Below are 18,940 nucleotides of genomic sequence, written 5' to 3'. Positions count from 1 at the left end.
TGCAAGCTATGTTCAGCCACTGATAAATCGGGTTTGAGGATTTCATTAGATTTACGTTTGTGCAAAAACCATAATCCATTTAGCTTTCAGACTGTTGGTTTCAATCACTGAGGCTCAGACTCCCATTCATGGGCTCACCCACTAGTTAATTCGTTTATTTAGTCACATGATTACTGTGTGTACTAGTAAAAAGACGATGGAAGTAGACACTACTCATTCACTGATGCTGCTCTCCGCAAAACCCCAATTAACCTGCAATTAATCAAAGAAATGTCAATTATCCATGACTTGGATTATCATCATTGGACTTTAATTAAAGCAACTGCGACAAACAGAAATATTATTAGCATAACTAAATGTTCCATGCTCACAAAGACCAATTTAAAGTGTCAAACTCAATTTCGAAGTGACGTGGTTTGCCCCACTACTAATGAAGGGACTAATGGTTTCTTTAGAAAAACGCCTCTGTCTCTCCTAAACTCTCTCTCCATCCCTTTTGAAGCATCTTGAATCCTTTTATCGCCTGTTAGCTGGAGGCTACTGCAGGGTCAACTACATGCTGACCCGTGTGGCCATAATTTAACTATTGCATTTTAAGCAGGAGAGTGTGAGGCCTGTTTATGAATCTGTTGATTTTTAATCAGCCACTGAAGTCAAAAAGCTCAGCCAAGATTTTTAGGAATCAACTGTTCAACTCGTCAACACAAGATGTTTTTAACAAATAAATGCACCTGCAGTTAATGATGGCTGACAGACAAATGTTTGAAAATGTCATCGCTGCCTTTTGGCTGACACTTTTACAATGTTCAGCGAGACATAACGGACGCTGAACAGATTGTGTGTTCCTCTGCGGCAGAAGGCAGATTTAATGTTTCAGCGCCACATCATGTCAAAACTGCATTGCAGGTGGAGACTGAAATACTCCCTATGGATTATAGAGCAAAGCATTAGCCTTGATGCGTCAACATGTTTGATTTAGATGTTGCAACAGGAGTAGAGGACATATCTACTGTATCTATCTATCTATCTATCTATCTATCTATCTATCTATCTATCTATCTATCTATCTATCTATCTATCTATCTATCTATCTATCTATCTATCTATCTATCTATCTATCTACAGTATCTATCTATCCATCCATCCATCCATCCATCTATCTATCCATAGAAAGTCTCAATCCATTCTCTTGACAAACATTGTTTTCTAGTTAAACCATCCATCCATCCATCCATCTATCTATCTGTGTCTGTCTATCTGTCTGTCTGTCTGTCTATCTATCTATCTATCTATCTACCCATACAAAGTCTCAATCCATTCTCTTGACAAACATTGTTTTCTAGTTAAACTATCTATCTATCTATCCATCCATCCATACATACATAGAAAGGCTCAATCCATTCTATTGACAAACATTGTTTTTCTAGTTAAACTATGTATCATATATCTATCTATCTATCTATCTATCTATCTATCTATCTATCTATCTATCTATCTATCTATCTATCTATCTATCTATCTATCTATCTATCCGTCCGTCCGTCCGTCTATCTATCCATCTGTCTATCTATCTGTCTATCTATACATAGAAAGTCTCAATCCATTCTATTGACAAACATTGTTTTTCTAGTTAAACTATGTATCATCTATCTATCTATCTATCTATCCATCCATCCATCCATCCATCCATCCATCCATCCATCCATCCATCCATCCATCCATCCATCCATCCATCCATCCATCCATCCATCCATCCATCCATCCATCCATCCATCCATCCATCCATCCATCCATCCATCCATCCATCCATCTATCTATTTATCTATCTATACATAGAAAGTCTCAATCCATTCTCTTGACAAACTTTGTTTTTCTAGTCAGATTATCTATCCATCCATCCATCCATCCACCCATCCATCCACCCATACATCCATCCATCCATCCATCCATCCATAGAAAGTCTCAATCCATTCTATTGACAAACATTGTTTTTCTAGTTAAACTATGTATCATCTATCTATCTATCTATCCATCCATCCATCCATCCATCCATCCATCCATCCATCCATCCATCCATCCATCCATCCATCCATCCATCCATCCATCCATCCATCCATCCATCCATCCATCCATCCATCCATCTGTCTGTCTGTCTGTCTGTCTGTCTGTCTGTCTATCTATCTGTCTGTCTATACATAAAGTCTCAATCCATTCTCTTGACAAACATTGTTTTTCTAGTTAGACTATCTATCCATCCATACATAGAAAGTCTCAATCTATTCTATTGACAAACATTGCTTTTCTAGTTAAACTAACTATCCATCCATCCATCCATCCATCCATCCATCCATCCATCCATCCATATCCTCTTGACAGACTTTGTTATTCTAGTGAAATTGTCTATTCATCCATCCGTCTATCTTCTTGACAAACTTTGTTTTTCTAGTTACAAATTAGTCTGAATTTCTGAATTTCAATTTAGTTCAACTTCAATATATTCAAATCTAAACTGCAATTTTTCATCCTGTTTGCTGTTCAAATTCAAATTGGATTCTCAATTGAATTCTCAATGTCACAACCCCTGCTTGTTACATACCTGCAATATGTACATGGCCCAGTACTTTTTGGTTGATTTATATTGAAAAGATACAATTGCCTGAATCACATTGGTGAAACAATTTCAGTAGGGGTTCAATTTTCAGCTGGCTGGCAGGAGGCGCCACTGGCATGTCACGTGACCTGTGGCTGGCTGGCAGCTGTGAGCAATCCCAGTGAAGTATGCCACTGCTAGTCTGGTACATCCTCCACAAACTAGCACTGCAAGATGGGAAATTGCACAGCGAAAATTGCATTCAGCTTTAATATTTTTTAGGCGTGTTTGTGTTGTTACCTGATTTGCATAATTCCTTAACAGGCACTGAAGCTACAAAGACATTGCATGGAAATAAATGACACTATATGTGGGAGCAATTCATTCTTAGTGGATTCCTCCCTTAGTGTTCGCAAATATCCAGAAAGAGAGATAGGTCAACCTCCTCCGGGTATTGGCATTATAACGTATAGAACAAACATGTCAACATTTAGATGTAGTACCAGAGTAATGCCATATAACTCAATTAAATGGCGAGAGAAAACAATCCATACAGTGACATGTGACATGCACTGATGCTAGATTGCTATTCATAACATAGTGTAGTTATGTCAGTATGGCTGTTAACAAAATGAGAAGGATTTCTCATTAAAATGAACATGGAACACCATGAGCTGTCTCTCTCTCACACACACATAATCTGTCTCTCTCTCAATGTATTTTATGGCATTTACTGCCTCGTAACTCAGTGAGGAATCCAACTCCTGCCAGCTTGTGTCATTTCACACAACCTTAAAATGAAACATAGACATCTATTTTAAATGAGTCAAATCTAAATATGTCATTATACAGAACACGGTTGGAGAAGACACCAAATGATTTTCCTTGTTTCTTCTCACTTTTTTTCTTAGAACAGAAAATGAAAGCGGATGTCTCACGAAACACACACACACACACACACACACACACACACACACACACACACACACACACACACACACACACACACAAAACATACTTAATTTTATGAATTCATGAGTAAATGCATGGTATATTATAGACTTATAGGGTCCTATTTTAACGATATAAGCGCATGGTCTAAAAGGGTTGTTTCTATTCATATAGTAATGGATGTGTTTTGGGTGTAACGTGCAATAAACATTCCCTTTAAAAGCATGTTGTGCTCACACCATGGCGGATTCACTATTCACATGGCGGAATTTGCCAGCGGAAAAACTAAAGCTTCTCTATAGCGAGGAAACGTATCTGCTCGTACGAAAGGTTAAAATGCACAAGCAGACCATCTACGGGACAAAGTGTACGCGCGTTGTGGACCCGCCCATAGGCGCACATTACTAACGCGCTCTTTAAATAACAAAAAAAAAATACTGCTTTACTTTATACTTGCTATAGCCTACTGCTTACTTTATTTATACTTTAGACCAGGTTTTTGTTGGTAAATGGCGCAGTCTGTTTCAGTTGCCTCAAAATAGCAACGCGCCAACAATGCGCCTGAACACACCCCCTTTTTAGACCAGCAGCCCATGGGCGCACAAATGGGCTCAAATGCATTTGCTATTTAAACAACGTGGTGGATGACATGAAAACTGCGTAGGGATGAAAATAGCACAAAAAAAAAAACGAAAAAAACACTTGCGCTGCATCTGGCGCCACATTGCGCAGGGTGTAGGGCCCATAAACTGTACTAAAGATAAATGCCCATACAGGTAGATGTAGTGACTACACCAACTGAACACACAATCTTATTCTATTGATGGCTATTCAAAATTAGAGAAGTATTCTGATAATATAACTTTATAAAAGCAACATATTCTGTATATATCGCTATCGTAGGGTTCAGAGGCAGCCGGACCCAATATCAATAACAGGTAGGCTATAGAATACCAAGGCCATCACAATATTCTTCCAGAAGCCACATGCACCACTACATAAGCATTACCTCCACACAGTTAATTAACACGTTAACTGTCCATTAGCCGCTAATCAAAGCAACAGGCCATGCTAAAACAGAAATGTGAGTTTGCTGCCCTGTGACAGTTTGACTGGAGGGCTACTATCACAGTCTAATTAAGTTACTGCAGTTCACTGCCATAAGCAGTCACAGGGTATTCTGGGGAAATGTGTTGGAGTGGGTGCTGTTCATTGCTCAGATCTTTTTGTCATTAAATTTAAGAGAAAACGCACAGACATTCCAAGATCACCACAAAAACATTTCACAACAGAGAGGAACTACACGTAGCTTGGGGTATTCATAATTCAAATCAGTGTAAGTGTGATGAATGCCCATTAGAACGAAACAGGGAGAGCTTATCTGTAAAAAATTTAATTAAGCAAATCTTTAAAATATGGACTTCAGCCCATCTGTTAAGCGCGTAACTAGATGTAACTTTAGTCTTTTAATAAGTGGAAATCCGATTCTCCTTGGTGATGAGAGAAATGCCAAAACTGATCTAAAGGAAGTTGTTGAAAGTTTACTTCTACCTGCATACAGCGTTATGAAAGCTGCCTTGAAACTGTCACTGCAGAAAAAAGTTCCACCTACACTGTCAAAAAAATTATATGATCAATAAGTTATGACACAATATGTTTTACATTGCTTTAACTCATCAAAATAAGTTAAGGACTTTTCAACTCTTTTATAAGTTATACAAGATTCAACTCATTTTCTAAAAGTCAGTTAATGTAATTTAAGTTGAAATGACTTAAACATCCAAGTGTAATGGTTGCTCTGTCGATGAAAGCACAAAGACGAAGATGAAAGGTTTCCAAGATAATTTAATAATATTCCACAAGGTAATACAGACAGCTAGTGCAGACACAACCAAACACATACGAGACCGGACAATGAACATCAGGCAAGCAGAAACTTAAGTAAAGCAGATAACGAGGTGCTAATCAAACACAGTTAAACTGTGAGTTAATGAGTTAAACTAACTCATAATGATGCGTGACCATGGAGATGGGATACATGTGATGAAACAAACTAAAAGTACTAAAAACTAATAGAACTGTGACACCAAGTTTACTTTACAGTGTACTTTAACTTAAAAAAAATTAAGTTCAGTTGCTATGTGAATACACACACAAAAAAAAAAAAAATCATGGACATGATTCGAAAAGGTTAAATGGTCCTGAAAATAAATAGTCACACTTATGCTCCTCGTGGACAAAAATGAGCGCATTGGAAATGAATGGGAGATGAATTTCATCTAGTGAAAACTTTTGGTACTGCGCCCAAACAAAATCTTACTGAAAGCTAATTTTTTTTAGATATCAAACTCAATTTTGGATGTATGACTTTGATTTTCTTGCAGTTTTAGAGTAAAACGTTATATACACATATATATATATCATTTCATTTAAAAATTGAAAATAGTATTTTTGTGCATTTTTCATAACAGTAAATGTAAAATTCTGTAACTTATTTTAAATTCACTTTTTTAAACTTTTTTCACTTCAGCAATAATTTGCCAAGACGTTGTATTTGAAAAGAAATCAAACTTAAGTCTCTGCTCTAAAGCATTCAAGATTTACGACAGTTTAAGTTGGAAATTACATTTTCAAGTCCATGCTCAAAACGTGAATAAGTAGAATATAACTACTGCATAAATATAATGTAGTACCATAAAATCCCCCAAAAATACAAAATATTTAATAAAAACATTATCAAACTAAAATATAGTACATTTCTTTCATTGAAATATTTGTATTTATTTATTTTAACCAGAAGACGTAAGGTGGCGTAGTTGCATTGTACTTAAATAAGTACTTAGTAATATTAATTAACTACATGTACTTACTATAAAGTAAGGGTTAGGGTTTGGTTTAGGGTTAGTTACTTGTAATAATGCATAATTTACTGTTATTACTATAGTAAGTAAGTACATGTTAAATGGGACAGATCATTATCTAGTCTTGTGTATACTCCATTTAGCAAAGGTTGCAAAGCCGACTCCGTGTTACAAATATGTTAGAACTATCACTAAACCCACTAAAGATTGCTTTATTAATAACATTCCTGATCAGTTTCATCATCTCAGCATTCCAGATAGCTTAGAAGAACTCGATATTGTGACAGAAACATTTGACTCTCTCTTTTCCAGCACTTCAGACACAGTTGCTCCTTTGCGCTTAAAGAAAATTAAAGAAAATATTCCAACGCCGTGGTACAACGAGCACACTCAGGCCCTTAAGAAAGCAGTCAGAAAAATGGAGCACAACTATAAAAAATATAACTTCATGGAGAGAGAGCAGGCTTGCATACAGAAAGCCTTAAAAAATGCTAGATCTGCTTATTTTTCGACTCTCTTAGAAGAAAACAAACACAACCCAAGGTATTTATTTGACACAGTGGCTAAATTAACAAGAAATAAAGCTTCTACTTATGAAGTTTCTAAAGAGCATAGCAGTAATGACTTTATGAACTTCTTTACTTACAAGATTGATAATATTAGAGAGAAAATTAAAACTATGCAACCATCTACTACAACATTGCATCAGGCAGTGCATTGAAGTCTCCCTGAAGAAAAATTCTATTCATTCGTTGCTATAGGAGAGGAAGAATTGTCTAAACTCATTAAATCATCTAAATCTACAACATGTATGTTAGACCCTATACCGACTAAGCTACTGAAAGAGATTCTCCCAGAGGTCATAGAACCACTTCTTAATATCATTAATTCCTCTTTGTCACTAGGATATGTACCGAAAACTTTTAAGCTGGCTATTATTAAACCTCTTATTAAAAAAACGCAACTTGATCCTAGAGAGTTAGTCAATTACAGGCCGATCTCAAATCTACCCTTTTTGTCAAAGATACTAGAAAAAGCAGTATCCTCACAACTATGTTCCTTTTTAGAAAGAAATGATATCTGCAAGGATTTCCAGTCAGGATTTAGACCGTACCATAGTACTGAGACAGCTCTCATTAGAGTTACAAATGATTTGCTCTTATCATCCGATCGTGGTTGTATCTCTCTATTAGTGTTTCTTGATCTTAGTGCTGCATTTGATACCATTGACCACAACATTCTTTTAAATAGTCTTGAAAATTATGTTAGCATCAGTGGAATTGCATTAGCATGGTTTAAATCATACTTATCTGACCGTTATCAGTTTGTAGCAGTAAATTAAGAAGTGTCTTATCGATCACAAGTTCAGTATATAGTACCACAAGGCTCAGTACTAGGACTGTTGCTGTTCACTCTGTATATGCAACCCTTGGGAGATATCATTTGGAAGCATGGGATTATTTTTCACAGTTATGCCGATGATACTCTGCTCTATATCTCTTTGCGCCCCGACGAAACTTGCCAATTCAAGAAATTAACGCAATGCATAGATATAAAAATTTGGATGACTACTAATTTCCTATTATTTAATTCTGAAAAAAACAGAGTTTCTAATGATTGGACCAAAAACCTCCACACATACTAACCTAGCATACTGTCTAACAATTGATGGCTGCTCTGTAAAGACTTCATCGTCGGTTAGGAACCTGGGTGTGCTCTTTGGTACCAATCTTTCATTTGAAAGCCACATTTCTAGCATCTGTAAAACTTTATTCTTCCATCTTAAAAATATATCTAAATTACGAGTACGACATATGCGTTCAATGAAAAATGCGGAACCGATAGTTCATGCGTTCATGACCTTAAGGCTAGATTATTGTAATGCTCGTATGGGTGGTTGCCCTGCACGCTTAATAAACAAACTACAGATGGTCCAAAATACAGCAGCTAAAGTTCTTACTAGAACCAGGAAGAACGGTTCTGTCAACACTGCATTGGCTCCCTATTAAACATTGTATATTTTTTTTAATATTGCTGACAAAGTACTAAATAGCTCCCCAGTACTTGAGCGGGCTCTTAACGCATTACAGTACTTCACGTCTATTGCGATCTCAAAACTCTGGCCAGTTGATATTGCATAGAATATTAAAATAAACTGCTGGCGGGAGATCCTTTTCCTATTTAGCACCTAAACTCTGGAACAGTCTTCCTAACGTTGTCCGGGAAGCAGACACACTCTGTCAGTTTAAATCTAGACTAAAACACATCTCTTTAACCTGGCATACACATAGAAATTTATACATTCCTATTATTCAAATCAGTTAAATGATTATTAGGCTGCATATATTAGGTCATCCGGAACCGGGAACACTTCCTATAACACCCGATGTACTCGTTACATCATAAGAAGAAGGGCATCTATGCTAATGTTAGTCTTTCAGCTTATTCGGAGGTTATTCCCTCTGCCGGAAGCTATAGTTATTTTAGTCAATAAAGTTTTAAATATGGATACTTTTCTTACACTAACACATCACTTCATTTAAGAAGGCATTTATTAATCCCCCAGAGCCGTGTGGAGCACTTTCATCATGGATGGATGCACTTTTATGGACTTCAAAACATAAACAGCCATTCACTGCCATTATAAAGCTTGGAAGAGCCAGGACATTTTTTAATATAACTCCGACTGTATTCGTCTGAAAGAAGAATGTCGTATACACCTAGGATGGCTTGAGGGTGAGTAAATCATGGGGTAATTTTCATTTTTGGGTGAACTACCCTTTAAGTTAGTAATAGTTACTCCTCAACACTGATCACACGAGAGGTTATACAGTAAGTGGCAAAATAAGCACTTTATTGAATAATAATGTTCACTTTCATTTTAATCAAATGCTTTTTGCTTTGAAATCTATTCCCCATTACAGCCTAAGGGATGGTAATTATAAAGTACATCTAATGTCAGGGTTTCATCTTTACAAACATCTTTACCCTAAAGTGGTTCCGATGCTTTTGCACGTCTTTACTTTTCATCAAACAAAGTAATTAAACACTTCAATCATACTAATGGCTGCCATTGATTCCCATTATCTGTCATGTATATCAACAACACAGATTTATACGTAATATGCATCGCTGACTACACTTCTTTCCCACTTCAGTTCTTTAAGGAGCACGTTACCATGGCAACAAGGCCCCCCACAAAAAGCAGTTTTTGCTCTTTAAGACTGGCTGACAACCACCAGGCATCCATTTTGTGCATAGGAACACATTTATTTTTTGATTATTATTTTTCATGCATTTGGATGCGAGTACAAACAGAAAGCAAAAAAGTAAACAGAAAATGTTAAGGTCAAATGACCTTGGTAAACCTGCAAAGTGTTTGCATCCTAATCTGTCACCTTAGATATGATCAACTCCTCTGAGGGTTTATTTGCTCAAATATTCTGTTAGAAAATCACTGACATGACTGCTTTGAGTCTTTCCTAGCAGTAAAATAAAGAGATAGAGGACAGAAAAAGCAGACACTTGCTTTAGTGCAGATCTATTGTATTCATGAACCTACGAGCTTGTTGACAACCCCTGCAAAAAGGGAAAAATAAACTTCAAAATGATGCACAGACTGTTTCCTCTCCCTCGTACACCCACTTCCCCTTTCCCAGGGTGCATCTGCTTCTCCCTGGCCGCCTCTCCAACAAGTCAAGTGAATCAAACACTATTTGACTGCCTGGAGTACAAGTATCTATCTATCTATCTATCTATCTATCTATCTATCTATCTATCTATCTATCTATCTATCTATCTATCTATCTATCTATCTATCTATTTCCAACATGTTACTTTTGAACAATCCAATGATTTTATTAATTCTTTACCATTTTTACGTCATTTTCATCATCAGGAGGGTCACAATGTTTGTGTCCCCGCAGACAGTGCGTGTACAACAGCGCATGTGTGAATTATCTTGAGCGCTTGAAAATATAGTCCACTAAATAGTGCGCACATGCCAAACGCGTCTTTCCACAGGAGTGGAACCCAGAAAATGAAGTATACCCTTAACCCTAACAGAAAGTAGTATTTTATCTAATTATAGGTAAATAGTGACCTGAATATGGGTCTGTCCAGATCCCTTTTCACTTATATGTAAAAGAACTTCCAGTACATTTGGAACAACATCAGGTTGACTAAATGATGACGGAATTTTAATTTTGCTGGGAACTAAAGCTTTAATTACAGAAATATTATTATACGATATCAATCAAATTATAATGTGTGTATATTGCACATAATGCACACAATACACACATTTTTGATTGAATAAATATTAATTTGCTCAATGCTGAAAAAAAAACAGTTGTGGATTGTGGAATAACCAGTGGCTTTGTATTGAGATCACACTATAAATTAGTTTAACAGTTCCATGACCTTATCAGTTGAACCACAGCCATGATTAAACACTCATCAAGAAACACAAACACTCATCTCTCAAGCAGAAACCTCACGTTCCTTCACTCAAATCCCTTTACCCTTCAGATGGAATCAAGGCAATTAGCTTGGCTAGGTCCTTGCTTTTTTATTCTTATCTTTCAAGCAATTATCTACATTTCCCCAAAGAAGCAAGGCATCACTTTAGGTTCTCCATGTGTCACACATGCAAACATGAACCATTCACACACACACTCAGACAGCATGTCTTCTTGATTAACGCCTTGCTACATCCTTTAGTCTTAATTATGTGTCTCTTTTTTCGCACTGAGCTCCTGTCAGCTAATGGGAAACATTTTACCTCAAAGGAAGGAAGCGAAGGGGGTAAAAAACACATAGACGTTTGAGAAATTGAGACAAGTAACTAATAGCGTAACCTTACGTCCAGGCATCAATCAGATGAAATTAGAAAGGGAATATGTTGTCTGTTTTACAGCTGTGAGATATGACTTCTGCCCAGTAGTTGTTACCACGGAGGCTGTTTGCTGTCATCCATCAAGAAGTGAATCCTTGAGGATTATGGGATATTACCTGATGTGCGATGCACGGCAACTTAGCAAAGCGCCGACTGTCAAGGACAGCGTGATGTGAGAACTAAATGATGATGTTCTTCCAGGGTATGTGACTAATGGTTGCATTACTCAATGCAAAAACTTTGGACAATTAGCACTAGTTTAAAAAAAAAATAGCAATCCTCATTAACGTATGGAGTCAAATTTGTGGTTGTCCTTCCATGAAAACTAGTAAGAGTTATATAGTTAACTAAAACTTAAACCATGGGTGGGTGGGTGGATGGATGGATGGATGGATGGATGGACTGATGGATGGATGGATGGACTAATTCAATTAACAGAAATAACCTACAATATAAAACTGTAAAAAAATAGATAAAAATAAAAATTGTACTTGCCAATGCAAAATGTCTAATTATCATTTATTTGACAAACTAAGTCAAATATAAAAAAAACTGTACAGACATATTTAAAAAGAACAACAAATAATAACAAAGACAAATTAAAATGAAAATATAAATATATATATTTTAAAAAATTAAATATTAATTAATTATTAATTAATATTTTTAAATATTAATAAAATGAAATTAAAATAATGATGCAAATAGGAATATATATATATATATATATATAGGAATATATATATTTTGTTTTTGTATATATATATATATATATATATATACACAGTACCAGTCAAAAGTTTGGAAACATTACTATTTTTAATGTTTTGAAAGAAGTCTCTTATGCTCATAAAAAAAAAAAAAAAAAAGTAATATTATGAAATATTATTACAATTTAAAATAATGGTTCTCTTTTTTAATATATTTTAAAAAGTAATTTATTTTTGTGATGCAAAGCTGAATTTTCATCAGCAAGTACTCCAGTCTTTGGTGTCTTATGATCCTTCAGAAATCATTCTAATATGATGATTTGATACTCAGTTATTATCAATGATGGAAACAGTTGTGCGGTTTAATATATTTTTTTGGAATACTTTTTTCAGGATTCATTGAGTAAAACGTTAACAGCATTTATTCATAAAAACAGCATTTATTCAAAATAAAAACATTTCTAACAATATAAATCGTTACCATCACCTTTTATCAATTTAACGCATCCTTGTTGAATTAAAGTACTAATTTCTTAAAAAAAAAATAGTTATTGTTCCCAAACCTTTGAACGGTAGTGTATGTTGTTACAAAAGATTTCTATTCTAAATAAATACAGTTCTTTTTAACTTTTTATTCATGAAACAATCCTGAAAAAAAGTATCTCAGGTTATAAAAAAAAATATTAAGCAGCACAACTGTTTCCAACATTGATCATAAATCAGCATATTAGAATGATTTCTGAAGGATCATAAGACACCAAAGACTGGAGCACTTGCTGATGAAAATTCAGCTTTGCATCACAAAAATAAATTACATTTTAAAGTATATTAAAAAAGAGAACCATTATTTTAAATTGTAATAATATTTCATAATATTACTGTTTTTTTTGTTTTTGTTTTTTTTTAACTGCAGGCTTGATGAGCATAAGAGACTTATTTCAGACACATTAAAAATAGTAATGTTTCCAAACTTTTGACTGGTACTGTATATATATATATATATATATATATATATATATATATATATATATATATATATATATATATATATATATATATATATATATATATATATATATATATATATATATATATATATACCATATAAAAAGCCTTAAGGGTTTTTGTAACGATTCATTTTTGTTTATTAAGTCCACAATATTAGAATTCTATGAAAAATGGTTAGAATATCCTCAGGTGGAGTATAACGAATTAACCTCAACTAAAACCCCACAAAAAGTGGGAAAAGAGAGAGTGAAATTGCCCATGTGGAAGGAACAAATGTAAAACACAATGACTCAACTCTTCACATGAGGTTAGACTTCCTAAACAAATCTTCTCTCCTTCTCTCCTCAGAGCAAATGTAGGAAAAACAGGTTCACCGTGCTTTGTCTGCCGTGATTCAGCCTGACATGCACAGAGAGCCCTTGCAAGGCCCGTACCTGTGAGTCACTGCTTCAGCTCCAGTGCACTGAACTTTACCCCTCGGACTCGACCGCAGAAGCACACAACATTACACGAGAAGCAAAGTCAACGAATAACCCAATAGGTACTATGAGTTGATGACCCAGAAACTATTTAAATAACTTAGGCAACTGGAAAGAATATGCTTCTCATTACACACACACACACACGTATATAAAGAAATAGATTCAGTATATATAAAGTATATAAAGAAAGAAAAAGAGAAAGAAATCTGTGTGAAAACCAAGGCGCATAAAAGAGCTTAAAGGGCTCTAATCCATTTAGAATACAATGTTCCTTTGGGTTATTTTGTTAAAACCAATTAGCACTGGAAAGGTCAAAGGCTTAGATGGGAGGAAAAAAAAAACATCAAAGTAGATTGGTCCTTAGTTTAAATTTGACCAACAGAGCTGATGCTTTGCAATTCAATTGCGCATGTTAATAAGAGCACTTGAATTTAAGAGGAAGGAGGAAATGAGTGCAGAGAGAGGGAGAGAGAGAGAGAGAGAGTTCAGTGGGGACGCACTATGGCGCTGGCCTTTTTCTGTAGCTCTCAAGTGCGCACATTACCAGGTGGGTGTTTACCACAAGAACACTTCTGTGCTTGTGTGGGAGCCCAAAACAATAAAAGCCATCATCCAGGAGACCAACCTCTCTGCATATTTTATCTGAACATTCAACATGGTCCACCTGACAGATTTATAAATGACCATAATCATCTATCAAAGGATGCTTTTTGTCCAAAGAGACTTACAATGCTGTAATTGAAAGGTCAGTCCACATGTCACCTGGGGTTAAGTGCTTTGCACAAGGGCACAGCGGTAATGTGCCAATGGAAGACATTAACACTCAAGTCAGTGTTTTTTATCCTTTTATGTCACTAATATCTCAACAGGGTTGAAAGCAGGTTCCAAATTGAATGTCTAGCTATAATATAAAAGCAATGCAGGCGCTCACTGGTGCTAGTAAATCACTGAAATCAAGAATTACACTGCAAGTGAAAAATCTGGACACAGCTGGACACGTTTTTGTCTTGGAAACAGGACTAAAAGCATTTTGATATAAAGGTTTGTTGATCTAAAAGGGCTAGAAAAGCACTAGAAGAACTAGAAAAGCAGCCAACAATGAACATGCAGCCGGTATACATGGAAACTCCTTCAGTGCTGATTTAAAATAAATTTAATTTAATTTAATTTAATTTAATTGACAGATTTAAAAATACATTTAAAATTAAAATGAACATTTTTAAATTAAAAGCCAGAATGTTGCTTTGTAAAGTGAGGCAAACGATCATTTTGGCCAAGTCAAGAATTAATAATAATAAAAGAATTAAAAATTAATAGTCAATAGTTAAAAACTCTATACTGCACGCATTATGATACACCTATATAAAAAATTAGTTGACTCTTTTTCTTTTCTTAGAATGGCTTAACTTGAAGTGCTGTATAAAAACAAGTTTGTTCAGTGTAGCTAGCTAAACTATTGCAATAATGTCATTCCACAGTGTTGCCGCTTGCATCACAGGCATTTTATCGATTTACCAAAAACTAAATTCATAAAGACTTTTTTGAGTGGTGAATATGTCATCATAACTTACCTGAGGTGATGTTTCTGATTTTTTTGTGCATGTGACATGGGCTGGTCCTTGACGTTTTAGTTTGCTTTCAGCACTACCGACAAGAGATGGCAGTCTGTCAAAAATCGCGCCACAGAAAAAAACTGCATGTCATGTGACTTAAACAAAGCACATCATTGGCTAAACTAGTGTCTTCTCATTCCAACAAAAATCACGAGAATGTTTTCTTAAAGAGACAGTGGCAAGGAAATGAACGCGAAGAGTATGTTGCCATATGGCAACGCCATGCGGTTGAGGGTTAAGTTAAAAATGTATTAAAGAAATACAATTGCATAATTAAAGAGCAACAGAAACCAAGAACAAACACAGAAGAATAACACACACACAAACTGTGTGAAAATGCCAATTTGTACCACACTAGCCATGACAAAATAGGCCTACAGCATCTGATCTTGAGCTCTCTGACTCTTCACAGTAATCTATTTCTAAAGTTTTGGAGGGAAATGGAAAAGAAAGTAGCCTAAATTACAGCAATTTATTACAACCATTAAAGCTTATTAGCCAGAACTTAAGCCTCATCAAGTTTGTCCTGGATACTCTATGCACTTTGAAGATAGCAAACGCAAACAAACATGCATACATTCCTCGATCGGTACCATGTGTAGCACATTTATTTTGTCTGTCAATATCCTGAGCATAGTCAATGCATCTCATGAATTCCCAATGTCTTTAAGCCACATGCCGAATTTTCCACAGAACAGCAACAAGCTCTGAGAAAGGCCTTCAACTGTTTTGTACGGTCTCTCTCTTTTTTTATTCTACTCATGTATTCTTTTTTTCTTTTTTTAATCATAAGCTCTTTGATGTGATACATTATATCATCATTTTCCTTTTTAGCAAAGATGAATACCAAAGTAGTGGCCTCACATTTATGTCGTAAAGTCATTTCCATTGACAAAGAGCACTTGAGGAAACTTTACAGCTCTAAAGTTCCAACTGAGAAGAAAATAAATTACATTTGAGATCTTTTTAATAACTAAGTTGTTTCTCCTAGACAGCAATAAGAATAAATGGAGAGATCTCCTGTTTTAAAAGGGATGTCAGTGATGCCTCAAACTAAATCAAATTCAGATTTCAATTGGAGCTAAATGTTTCCTCACCAAAATCTTCCAAATTATCTGAGCTATGCTATCAGCATTTATTTTTCAACTAAGAACTGAACTCCAAGTCATCTGAACAATGAAAGATCAACTAAAACTAGACACTTTCTGAATTGGGCGTATATAAACTGATGGGGGCTCTCATTATTACGGGAGCAAAGCGATCTCAATACCTCGCTTTTCAACTTGGTTCAGGATCGTGAAGAAACCTTCCCAGACACCAACACATACTGTACACACTTAAGGGCGGTTCACACAGAATACATTTTTGCTGTTTTAAGGGTCAGTGGAATTGAAAACAAAAAAAATTTGAATGGCACTGTATATTTTATTAGCCTAGAAATCTACACGCACCCTAGCGGCAGCAAAATGTATTTTTCAGCCAGGGCAGTCTAGCAACTCTCCATTGACTTTCTAGCTGCAAAAACCTAAATTGGGTCAGGCCAATCACATCGTCTATAGAGTAGGCGGGGCCGGCTTAACATAATGACGACAGAGTTGCGACGGTTCCCTGCCACTTGAAAACAAAGAAGAGCTGCTGCTGGCGAACATCTTTCTAATCGGCTTTGTCCGCGACTCTGGAGGACTTGGAGTTAGGTTTTTCTTTGAGAAAAGAGCAAAGAACGGCACTTAAGTCATTCTTAAAAAAAGGAAGATGTGTTCGTAGTTTTGCCGGCCAGATATGGCAAAAGTTGAATCTATCAACTAGCTCCGCTGTTGGGAAAACGCTCTGGTTGGTTGAAGCGCTGTCCTATTGCGTGCAGAGGGAATTTGAAAGACAGCCGTTTATCCCGCCCTTCGGATTGAGCCGTGTCTATTGTGAGTTGCCAGACCCAACATCTTGATGTAGGTCTGGCTTGCCAGGCTAATATTTTATAGAAATATTCAAAAAATAGCAAAAGCACTAAAAACAACCCCCCTTGTGTTAGATCTTTTTTGAGCACTCATTCTGCACTTCCTCTTCTGTTCTAATTCTAGTTCTGTGTACATTAGTGTTAATAAAGCCATCAGGGATTGTGAAGGAGGATGGGACCTATGTCTATGTGTATACGCAGTGCATTTGTATCATGGACTTCCAAAGGCTTGTTATCTGAAGAGAAGTACACAGCCACATGTGTATTCTATCTCTATCATCCCTTTGTCTGCCTTCTTGGCAAACTTTTTGTGCATTTTGGCCATTTATTTACATGACAATGGCATTTTGGGGGCCTGAAAACAGCTTTCAAAGAGTTCAAAAAACAACAATACTGTTATCATACATGTAAACTGCAAAAACATGAATTTGTGAAAACGGTGACGTCATGCTCATGTGTATTAGGCGTGTAGTTTTTCTTTACAAAGCTACATTAGACACGTTTCCATTTCAGATTTGAGCAAAACTTTTGCGATATTTTCTAAATGTCGAACAAAAAACTATTGCGACATGACAACGTTTCCATTAACAGATGTTATGCAACTAAAAAGTCATTCCAAAAATCATGGCAACGGATATTGATAGGTTTATGTCCCTATATCCCTATATCCCAGCCACTGCACTAGCCATTATTTTTAATCGAAGGAGACGTAGGTATATTATCCAAGCATTACTGGCAAGGAAAGCCCCTTATACTTGGCAGTGGCCACGTATGGGGTGTTTATGGGTGTTTCTCCCTCATATCTGCTTCAAGGTCTTGATAAAGTGTGGCATTTCTTTGTTGTTAAGAATCCAGTATTCCCATAATACTTTACTTTAATACAAACAAACATGCACACATACCCCAATCTGTACCATGTGTAGCACATTTATTTTGTCTGTCAATATCCTGAGCATAGTCAATGCATCTCATGAATTTCCAATGCCTTTAAGCCATAGATGCCGAATTTTCCACAAAACAGCAACAAGCTCTGAGAAAGGCCTTCAACTGTTTTGACGTAGGTTTATTATCCAAGCATTACTGGCAAGGAAAGCCCCTTATACTTGGCAGCGGCCACGTATGTTTATGGATGCTTCTCCCTCATATCTCCCTCATATCTGCTCATATCTGCATATCTGATAAATTGTGGCATTTCTTTGTTGTTAAAAATCCAGTATTCCCATAATACTTTTGTCTTTTATGAGTTTAATGAAGAACTCAGTCTCGTTTTCTATCCAAACATACCGCACCATCTACTTCAGGTGACCTGTAAATGCGCAAAAACTGTTTCCATTGCAGTCTTGCGAAATATTCATTTTTTGAATTGCCTGAAAAACCACTTAATGTGAGCGTAAAAACTTTTTTGCAATATATGGGAGTTTTTGCGTGTTTCCATTGGGCGTATTTTCAATTTCAATTTGCGCAATTTGAAGGGTAATGGAAACGCAACTATTGCTGACCTGGAAGCATAATACAACTTTTTTTAATCGTTTTCGTGGATCAATGTGAAAGTGGATACATGTGAAAGGAACGTTTGACAACGTTGTCGTCTGAATGCGAAAAACTCAAGGGAAAAACTTTTCAGTTTTTAGTATACTGTTGTCGTGTAAACGTACCCTTAGTGTAGGTGTGTGTGTGTGTGGTTTTTTTTTTTTTTCAGGTCAGAGTTTGTTGGTTCAAGTTGGCTTTCCATGTTTGGTGTTGCCATTTGAAAGATCTCACAGACCACAAGAACACTCAGAGCATGAACAAATCAAGTTTATGTCATAAACCATGATGAATGAATCCTCAGAAGTGGCTTGGTGCTCTGGTGTTCAGCACCAGGTTTAATGGGAGGA

The 18,940-nt window shown here is 35.9% G+C and overlaps 1 protein-coding gene across 1 annotated transcript in view; it reads right to left on the bottom strand.

Moving 5' to 3' along the window:
• sorcs3a (sortilin related VPS10 domain containing receptor 3a) overlaps positions 1-18,940 on the bottom strand; it is a gene marked incomplete at its 5' end in the record, with an annotated part of 250,852 nt that overhangs the window by 165,776 nt on the left and 66,136 nt on the right. The window contains one exon of the mRNA XM_081360716.1: positions 15,071-15,192. Coding sequence (XP_081216842.1) covers positions 15,071-15,192 — 122 coding nt within the window. The remainder of the gene's footprint in view (positions 1-15,070; positions 15,193-18,940) is intronic.

The sequence above is a fragment of the Scardinius erythrophthalmus genome, assembly GCF_964197995.2.
Source record: "Scardinius erythrophthalmus genome assembly, chromosome: 3".
In the NCBI taxonomy this organism is placed as follows: domain Eukaryota; kingdom Metazoa; phylum Chordata; class Actinopteri; order Cypriniformes; family Leuciscidae; genus Scardinius; species Scardinius erythrophthalmus.
Note: the sequence above shows the minus strand (reverse complement) of the source record. Positions and strands in the feature narration are given on the sequence as shown.